Raw genomic sequence first — 10,425 nt, 5'->3', positions numbered from 1 at the left:
AGAGTAGGATAAATGCTGGTTTATTGTATTAGATTTAACTACGCTTAGATTTTCTCTGAAAATGCAAATTATACTTTTCCTCAAAATCTTTTTTGAAACTATACTTACATTTCTTTCGAAAATTTACTATTTAAATCTAACCCTCTTTATTAGGATTTGGATGAAAAATATTGACATTAATAAAAAAAATACATAAATTTTCAATTTTATCCCTCATTAGATGTTTTCATATAATAATTTTGTATTTATGAAGGACAACATGTGACGATATTAACCTCACTCTATATATATATTACATTTTTTCCTTCATAAGTACAAAAATATACATGAAAATATTAAATGAGTGGCAAAATTTAAAACTTATATATATTTTTTCTTATATCAGCATTTTCTATCCAAATCCTAACGAAAGGGAGTCAAGTGTAAATAGAGAATTTTGAGAGGGGGTGTAAGTATAATTTTAATTTTTTTGAGGGAAAGTGTAATTTAGCATTTTTATGAGGGGTTTAGGTGTAATTAACACTATAAATATTTAATACTTGTAGTTCAATAGCGGGAATGATAATTAATGAATGATTAATAAAGCCTTGTTTACTAGTTTAGGTAACATATGTGATTATGTAGTTTTTACTAAATTGCTCCTAAAATAATGCATGACAAGACAAAAATGAGGAGGGCCATAGTGTAATTAGCATTTAAAATATTCGATAGTAAACAATCCAACTTACTGATTAAATTATATTTTAAATTATAATGTTATATTAATTGAATTGATATATTATTGGGTTTATTAAGATATCGACGTAATAATATAATTTTCGTTTAAAAAAAGACCAATATCATAAATAAAGCTAGCGTTCAGACTCAAATTCTATAGGGTCTAGGAATGTGCCTTAATTTGAACAGCTTACCTAATTTTATCTTTTAGTACTCAATCTCTATACATTTTTCATGTATAACTTCATCATCATGTTCATAGTCATGTTACCTAATTTCTTTTAGCACTTATGAAACTACCAAATATCAAGTCTTTTAGAGGTCTTGATGGAATCACAAATGACTTCAAGATTAATGAAAAAATCACGTTTTTCTTTACGAGTCAGTTTGCAGCACGAAAAAATGGTGAAAATCATTTTTAATTACGATACTGCAAAACTCAAATCAATTTTTTTTTTCTTTTTTTGGAGGGGGTTCAATGAATGGTGTAATTATAATTTAATGTTGAAGAGAGAATTTATGACCATTTTGAGATGTTCGAAAATAGCATTGTGAGTAATAATAATAGCTTTGCATATTTTCACAAAAAGTAGTTTTGACTGATAATTATTGAATTGCAGGAGAGAGTTGAAAGTGCACAACAATAGGAGTACCTAATTATGCATGTTGACCAAGGAAAAACATTTGCCAGCTTTGTGATGAAGAGGTACAGCTGTGTGTGTGTGTGTGTATGTGTGTTTGTTGTCTTTAAAGCCTTCATGAAATCTTGCCTAGGTTAGGCAGAACAAAAGGGCTTTCTCTCATAGTACAATGATGGCAAGAATGGACAACATATAAACATTCAAGTTTATGTAATGCTGGAGATATAGTTATCAAAATATAGTTTAAGGGACTACCATCCACATAATATAGAATGGGTAAATGTCGATTCATTTAAATAACCTCATGTTGATGTTGGGATTATATTACTGTATTATGACCTGATAGTTGAGAAGTAAATTCAGTATGTACTTATTTGAGTTGTATACAGAATATCTTGATTTTGATATAAGTAGGAAATACAGATGAAAAGGGATTAAGAAAATGGCATTTCTTGTGCAGTTTTGAGCCTTACTATTATTAGTTGGAGAATAAAATCACCCTTCATTAGATTGTGGCTATAGGATATGAGGTGCAATACTTTTCGCGCTCTAATTTAAGGAGTTTGCAAAATGGTCTAAATATTGAAAAAATACACTTTTAATTCTCTACTTTATGGGAATTTTAAAATGGTTTTAAAATTGAGAAAACTCGATACATTTAATTGTCTATACGAGATTTATGGGACTAAATGTGTTGAATTTTTCTAATTTTGGGACTATTTTGAGAATCATGTAAAGCATATGATTAAATGTGTTGAGTTTTTTTAATTTTGGAACCATTTCGAGAATTTCATAAAACATAGTACTAAAAGTATTGAAGCCCTTGTCCTGTGGACTAAAAGAGTAACTTCGCTGGAGATTATTGATCATAAACTTCTAGTACAAATGCATGCAAACTTGTGACTTGTTTGTAAGAAGTTGTAGACAAGACTAATGAACAATCACTTGGATGGTTGAATATGGCACCAGACCAGTAGTTGAACCCTACTAAAACTAAGCAAAACTTTTATCCAAACCCCACCACTTATAGCTGGCCATCACAGCAGTTGGTAAGCCTAATCATTCTGGAAATAATAGAAAAGGATTATCCTTTGAACCATAACTCAATACTCATTTTTGTCTTCATGGCAACAGTTTCTTCCATTTTCTGTTTGAGGGTTAGAAGAGCAACTCAGTTGAAGTAGATGCTGAGCTACAGATTTGCTTACATAAAAAATTGTCTGGTGATGATGACAGTATGTTGCTCTTATTAGGATTGTAGTTCTTATTACAAGACTGTTGTTTTCTACAAAGAGTACAAGCTCTGTGATTTTTATTGAGTAGATTTCCGGAAACAAATAAGTCATTTGATGTAAACGCAGCATGAAAATAGCGAAAATCGTGTCAATCCAGCAGCTGCATGGTCGAAATGGATAAAAAATGAGAAAATTCGACATTCTGTATAAAAGATCTGCAAAAGAAATCATTTCCTTGAACGAGATCGTTACTCGAGCTATTTTATTTCGAGCAATAAAGATGTTGTAATTATTGTCTTTCCTTTGATTACAACAGTCTGCGAACGAGCAAACTAAAACTTTTGACAGTCTCTTAATGCTCAATATTCTGGGAAAAAGAGGAAACAGTGGTATCATTATGCTTTTTGGAAAATTCAATCTATAAGTTTTGTCTGTCAAAATGATATTTACATCTGCACTTGTACTTAAAAATGCTCACAAGGGAATCGGATTTCTTTGGTTCCGTATGGAGTTCGAGTAACTGTTCACACGATTTAAAGTGGAGTAAGAGTGTTGAAATTGTCCCATGCATCCTGCATTAAAATAGACGAGTCTTTATGTGTATCAAATTGAAAAGTCTCGAAGAAGCTCTCCAGTGAGATTCACCGTTTTCCATATTCAAAACAAAAGAAAACATGGAGATGAAGTAGACTACCTACCTGAAGAATGTCGAACACCTTTTCTGCAGTATACTTCTGATTAAAAGCGGCACCTTTCTGCTGCAGCTTATCTGGATGTATGCGGAGTAAAGCTTTCTGATATGCTCTCTTCACGGAATTTGCTTCTATTAGATCAATGAGGGGTACTGGTTTCCATCCACTTTCAGGCCAAAGGACCTGTGAAGCTATGTGTCAGTAGCTGAGGTTTCTTTAAATTAGAAATACAAACATAATTAGGCCATCCTGAAGTGGAAATTGGAATATGAAAGAAGGCTTACATATTGCAGAGTCGATAGCAGCGAACGGATGTTCCCTTTCTTCCCAACTGCCCATTCTTGAATTTTAGCATCTATTGCCTGCAGTAAGTTAGAGATATAACGTTGTTAACGTTAAATTATAATAGAGGAAAAAGAATGTGGTTCTATCATTTGGTCTGCGTCTATGTATGAAACGCCCAAAAGGGTGTATAATCCTTTCGTTTCTCTCTTTCTATTCTTATATCGGTGAAACTAATGTGATGGATATCGTGGAGGAATTTCTTGTATATGATCTTCAACATCATACGCAAATCCAGTTCAAATCTCTCTACAAAATGTTCATACACAGAACTTACTTTTGTGTCCTCAGCACCTTCACTTGGTGTAACTTTTTCATGGTCATCAGATAATTCCTGGACCTGTTAAACCATGCAAAGTCCAACGGTAAAAACTCAAGGCCTGTCATGTTGAGGACTTCATTGAAGACATAAAATCAGCAACAAATGAAGCCAACTGACAAGCATGCTGTATTAAAGAATAATCAAGAAGTCACATACCAGGAAGTTGTCCAGAGGATCATCTAAGTTTTCCACAAAAATCTTTGACTTCCTGTTAAACGACTCTGGAAAAATGCAAAATCATCTCTGAGAATACAAATAAGAAGTCTTGCCGGAGTAAGAGTTTGATGTCAAAGTAAAAACGCAAAATAGGCTCTGATTACAGATGGAGAACTTTAAAAAATAAAATATCACAATAAGTTCAGTGATTAAATGTGATATGGACAATATCTCATAACATACGTTCTTTAGCAAAGTTTATGCGGAAGTCCATGTTTAGTTATATCCCCTTTGTCCTGCACAAAGATCTATCTTTTTTTGCATCTTGCACTCAATCATTTACCTACAGCCTACTTTTAGTTCATAAGTTTCCACAAACTCAACAATGGAAAACAAAGAAGATGACCATTTTACTTTGCAGTAGCCTTGAGCTAAATAAACTCGTCTCGTTTATAGTATTATCCTTTTCTTTTATAAACGCCAATAATGCTAACCTGATGAAAATGTATTCTTCTGATTAGTAGAAGAATGGTTACTTGTATAACCTGGGGCCTTTGTGGGAGAGTATTGTCGTGCTTCATCCTTGTTTAGATTTTCATTGACCTGAAGGTGATAGCATAACATAACAGCATATGTGTCATTAGTTCATATGCTGCTGCTGCTGCTAATCCACTGAAATCATATTCTTTTAACTTAATGGATGGAAGCGAGTACCTTGACAAAATCATCTGGCTTCTTGTCTACATTATGCAAGTTAACAAACTTTTCTCTGGCTTTTGTTGCATCAGAGCTTACTTCTTTCTCTTTTTGATCAACGGTAGCCGCTTTCCATCTATAACTCTGACTTCTCTGAACATCAGCTTTAGGCCTTGAATCAGCTTCCTGATTGAAAATCTGAACAAACTCTCTGACCTTCCCTTTGACTCCACGTTTCAGAGGAGTCGCTCCTGATTTTTCAGCTGCCTCTTGCAAGCTAGATTTCTCTACAGTTTCATTTTTCTTCACATTTTTGCTGCCATGCGCATTAGTTTGAGTTCTATTTTTCTTTTCCTTCTTTTCTGTTGTTTTTCCTGAAATTTCAGTAGTATTTCGTGTTACAAAATGAAAAAATAGATTCACCAGTATTGAAGCAACATTCAAATAAAATCACCTGGCTGTTTGACCTCCTCTCTGATCAATGCATGAAGAGGCTTCATTTCAGACTGGAGAGACTCTTCTATCTTCAGAGAGACCTTTTTCTTAGTTTCCTCTCGTGTATTAGTTTCATCTAGTGATTTCACCAGTTCTTCTTTTATACTTTGCCTAGCTGCCCCAAGAACAACGGTATCACTCGTGCTGCTTCGGGATTTTGACTCTGGAATTTCATGAACCACTTCTTTAATAGAACTTTTCAGTTCTTTTGTCTCTTCTTTGCTCCTCAAATCTTCCTTCTGGTGATCTGTTCTCAAGGATTGGGGCTCTTTAGCTGTCGAACCTTGATTTGTCATGGTCGATGATTTACTCTCAATCCTCCCGCTATAGCTTACAGACCTATCATGCTTACCCTTGTCTTTCGATTTCAAATTATTCCCAATCACAAGGGGCATTAGCATTGGAACTCCTTTACCTGCCCATTTGTAAATAGAGAAATGAAACTGGTTGCCAGAGCTGTCAACATTCCTTGTCTCCTTTTTCACGTTTTCAGTATTGGCTTTCTGATCATATGCGACATTGGACGGTGAATCCTCGCTTCTAAAAGAAGTTTGACGAGACAAGGGGCTTTGACGATAAACTGGATAAACTTCATTTCTGATCTCATCCTGGCCCCGATTTGCTTCATTCGAAAATCTAGATAAAGAACTTGAAGACTGTGGACTGTTTAATCCATTTGCATTCCCATCCATCCTCTGTTGGCCATGATTGCGGGAACCAAATGTAGGAATCTCCGTGCATTTGGTCAGTTTAGCAGGCAGACTAGAATTACAGGAAAACATTTCAAGTAAAGATATATAAGATGTCTTGCCTTATGAATCAAGAAAGAAACTAAGATTTATGTCAAGAAATGTCTATAACAGAAAACCAAATTGCTACAATCCCAAATTGAAGTAACCCCCCAATTCAAAGATAAGATGGTATGGAATATAACAAACAAGATGCAGAAAATGTAGATATAACCTGAACTGAGCATGGAGTGAGGTGGCAAAAGGCTCAGATTTAGGCGGTAAAGGCTTGGCAGGGCTCATAGTCCTGGAGGCAGGGTTCGACCCGTATGGACTATCCCGATCACGATCAGTCCTCCGCGGAGAGCTATAAGACTCATCACCTTTAAATATGTCATCAAAGAAATCATCGCCCTGATGTCGCCTTCTTGCCAGACTTTCTTCACCGAACACAGGTTTCTCCTTTAACGTCTCCCACGGCGATGATGAGGCTCTTTCATCCTCGGAATCCACTGTTTCTCCGAAACTGTATCTCCCTTTCACTTCCGGCATAGAAAACCGCCTCGGAGGACCCCCAAAGACATCGTTAAAATCCATATCATCCGAGCTCCTCGGCGGCGTTCTTGGGGAGTTGCCGGAGAACCCCTGATTAGCATATCCCAGAAGAACATTTTCTCGCTGCATGAACTTCTCCATCGTCCCACACAGGTCTCCCCTTCTGGTCTGGGCTGACTCAACGGGAAAATTTCAAAAGTCACAATCTTTGGCGGGAAATCCTTCAGTGTTCCTCTCAAGATTGTCCGCAAAGCTCACTAACTCGGAGAACTCGAAAGATGAACAACTGGCCCTCGCCCTGTTTCAAGAATCTTGCTGAAGAAGAGAAGACAGCGAATTCAGCTCTTTTTCTTGCATGGAAAAGGAAATCAGAAGTGGGTTTGAAATTCGGAGAAGGAAGAAAGGGAGAAGACAGCTACAGTGGGGCTACTTACAACATCAGAGAAACAAAGATGTTAATGAGGAACTGAAGCCACAGAATGGGTGTGAAGCCATGTTCTTTGAAGGATAAGAAAGAAATGCCAAACGACAAAAGAACAGGAGTGGCGAAGCAAATTCTTTGTCAAGTGGGATTTTCTCATAATTTCAATTGGCGCCTGTTAACTTGAGAAATTTCTGTGACATATAAGTAACTCGGGGGATTTCATGATGTTTCATTGGTTCAAAGGATGATGAGGACCACCGATTGGTGAAATGTGTGAAGGATGTTGAGACCTCATATGCTTCCCTTAACGTTATTTACAGTTCAGGCTTGTCCCTTTGTTGTTAAACTTTTTGTCTTTCTATCCCAAGGAAAGTCAGAGCTGGTTGCGAAAACCACCGCTTCTGTCGCCATCTTTCATTCACCAACCACCCGCTGTGGCGGAGCAGCGGTGGTGGAAATCTACGATCTTGGCATGGACCGCAATATAAGATGAGTGAATTGGTATAGGAGGATTTCTCTTTTTTCCTCCTCTTTGTACAATGTTTTGAGAGAGTATATATATGCGAAGGTGAATCTTCTCTAATATTTTTATGTTGCGTCAACAAATAGTTGATACGTATTTATTTTCAAAATTTAGTTATAATTTAAAAATAAAAGTGCATATAATATACGCATAAATATGACATCAATGTGTGACACGAAAGTGTGATAGAAGATCTTTCACTAATCTATATATAGTCGAAAATACAAAATTATAACCTCGCCCCTCCTTCAATTCTTTTCCTATAGTTGTCATTCATTTATTTGAGAATGAACTAATAATATCATACCCCAAATATTGAATAATGGTTTTTAAAATTTTTCGCTAAATGAAATCTCTTTCTTATTATTTATCAAGTTAGTTTTTATTTACAATACCGATAATTTTATTTGTTATGAGATTGTATTTTATATATTGAAGTGCATCTTCCTGAACATAATCATTTTTATGTTTTCCATTCTATTTTACGTTTGTGCTAATATGAGTAAATAATTAGGCTAAGTTAATAAAGATGGACTCGTCTAATTGTTGTGCATCTATGAACTTGCTATAAGGTTCTTAGAGCACAAACGTTGTTAACAGTCACTACAGATTATGCTAATGAACAAGTTCGAGTTCTATTAAATGTTTGGATAATTGTCTTATTTATGCGAAATATTTTAATTGTACTTTATTTATAATTATATTCATGTATTAGTTGAGTTATTATAATTTATTGTTAGTGTTATTATATGATTAAATTGATGTAAGGCTAAAAAAAGAGTTCCACATATTATCGCAATGGTGCTAATAGTTATTTGTTGTTTATAGGAAAATTTAACTATAATAAAATAAATTTTCAGGGGTAAATATTGTTGTAAACTAGGTTTGAGACATAAATATTGTTGTGGTAGTCGTGATTAAAGTTCGCATGAAATTAAAACAAGAAGAAAATAGACTTTTAGTTTAGATTGGGGTTTGTCTGAGGGAGTATTTACTTGCGCTTTAGAAAAAGCGCTTTTCAACTCCTAACTCTCCAAAAAGCATTTTTGAAGTATTTGAAGTGTCATCTCCTGCTTTTGAAACGGCTAAGAAAAACACTTTTTGACCTTAGCTGCTTTAGCTTTTTTTTTTAAAAAAAAAATAAATTCAACTTTATTTTTGACTATTTTACTCTTATTATAATAATTTTAATTCAATTTACTATTTTAATTTATTTTTAAAATTGTATATTTAAAGTTGATATCGAAGTTTTCAACTAATTTGAAGTTTAACAATAATTAAATTTACACTTTCACATTTTTAATACTTTAAGTTTTTCTATATTTTACATGCTATATCATATAATTACATTATTTTGTTCTCATATTATTATTTAATTAATTAATAAAATAATTCTTTTGCAATCATGCAAGTTTAATTATTGTGTATAAATCAACAATTATATACTTAGTGGGAGCATTATTAAATTAGACACATTTTTTAAATATTTTTAAAAACATAAATATTAAATACTAATCAAAATAAAATTTATGATTTTTGAGAAAAAATAATTATTAGAGACAAACAACAAATGAAATAATAAGCAAAAACATAATATCTTTTTAACACATAAAAACAAGACAATCATTTATCAATTAAATTTATTTTAGAAGTAATTTTTTTTCAAACACTATCCAATTTAACTTTTATTTGCTTTTCACTTTTTTGACAAACACTACACACTTTTGATTCTACTACAATTTCCTACCTTTTTTACAAAAATTACTTTTTTAAATGCGAAAATTTTTGCAAACACTCTCTGAAACTAAGATCACCAAAAACAAAGAAAAAAGAAATAGCAATCCCAAATATCAATTTCAAAACCAAAAGTTGCAAACCAAAAACAACTTTTTAGCTTATTTTCAACAGTAAACTGACATTAAATACTTATTTTAAACTGTCGCAAACTGCTTTACCCTAGATTGATTGTTGTTTTGTATGGTGAGAAAGGAATCCTGTATGGATAATTAGGTAAGACAGAAGGATTTAACTTTGTATCAAAGCATGAATCCAAATGAATGCCAAAGGATTTAACTTTGTATCAAAGCATGAATCCAAATGAATGCCACAGAATAATCAACATGTTTTCTCACATGTAAGAGAAAAGATGAGTCAATTTAATATTGCTACTAATACCAAAAAAGGTATTTCTTTTTATATAGAATGATGAGAGAAAATGGGGCTGGGTGTCTACCTTCCCAATGAGGAGGAGGAGGAGGACGTAGATCACCTCAAGAAATGCTGCTAAACCAATCTACTGTTTAGTCAATTCTATACACTATGACCATTGGGATTAAGCAATTTATCTTCCTCTTTCGGCAAGTCCATCATGGCCAGCTGAATATTTGATTTGTTCATTTTATTCCACTCGTTCTCCACCCGAAAGAATACCCACTGGAAACGGCGCAGCATCTCAAGGGCAGTTATGGTGAACACGGTGAGGTAGTTATGGCGAAGATGGGCTGACAGCTTGTACGTCCATGTGCATCGCAGAATAAGATTGCTCCCGATTACCCAAAAATAGACCTGCCAGATTCCAAGCACAAAGGGTTAGCTTGACAAGGTATTGCGTACAATTTGCAGCCACCCAAGTTAGAGGCCTTTTTCTTTGTGTATAATAGATATTTGAAAGCATCAATCAAATTATTGGGAAAATAAAATATTCAATAACTAATATGATCATACATGCAAAGATAGAAAAATAGCAAAGGAAAGAAGTTCTGCTTTACCCATTTCCTTCCATATAATATGTGGGATAAGATGTGCGGTTTGCTGAACTTGAAAATCCGAGTGAAGCAACTGCGAGAAAAGAAAAAAGTAGGTGGTAAGTTTCAACTGATCCCCCCCCCCCCCAAAAAAA

At 34.1% G+C, this 10,425-nt stretch overlaps 2 protein-coding genes across 4 annotated transcripts in view; both read right to left on the bottom strand.

The window, feature by feature from the left end:
* LOC105166170 (J domain-containing protein required for chloroplast accumulation response 1) lies at nucleotides 2,824-7,192 on the bottom strand. Its single transcript, XM_011085419.2, has 9 exons — nucleotides 6,260-7,192; nucleotides 5,256-6,058; nucleotides 4,820-5,175; nucleotides 4,600-4,708; nucleotides 4,106-4,170; nucleotides 3,905-3,967; nucleotides 3,570-3,647; nucleotides 3,292-3,468; nucleotides 2,824-3,165 (listed from the first exon to the last, which is right to left on the bottom strand). Exons 1-9 carry the CDS (start codon nucleotides 6,718-6,720, stop codon nucleotides 3,127-3,129), a joined length of 2,151 nt encoding a protein of 716 aa, XP_011083721.1. The 5' UTR covers nucleotides 6,721-7,192; the 3' UTR covers nucleotides 2,824-3,126.
* Nucleotides 9,583-10,425, bottom strand: part of LOC105166168 (SPX and EXS domain-containing protein 1) — a 9,509-nt gene continuing 8,666 nt past the window's right edge. For all 3 annotated transcript variants that reach the window (XM_011085418.2, XM_020695531.1, XM_020695532.1), the window contains exons 13-14: nucleotides 10,295-10,364; nucleotides 9,583-10,091 (exon numbers count right to left, since the gene is read on the bottom strand). In XM_011085418.2, coding sequence (XP_011083720.1) covers nucleotides 9,837-10,091; nucleotides 10,295-10,364 — 325 coding nt within the window. In that variant the 3' untranslated portion in view covers nucleotides 9,583-9,836. The remainder of the gene's footprint in view (nucleotides 10,092-10,294; nucleotides 10,365-10,425) is intronic.

This window comes from Sesamum indicum, linkage group LG7 (genome assembly GCF_000512975.1).
Source record: "Sesamum indicum cultivar Zhongzhi No. 13 linkage group LG7, S_indicum_v1.0, whole genome shotgun sequence".
NCBI classification, from domain to species: Eukaryota; Viridiplantae; Streptophyta; class Magnoliopsida; order Lamiales; family Pedaliaceae; genus Sesamum; species Sesamum indicum.
This window is presented reverse-complemented; position numbering and strand designations above follow the sequence as displayed.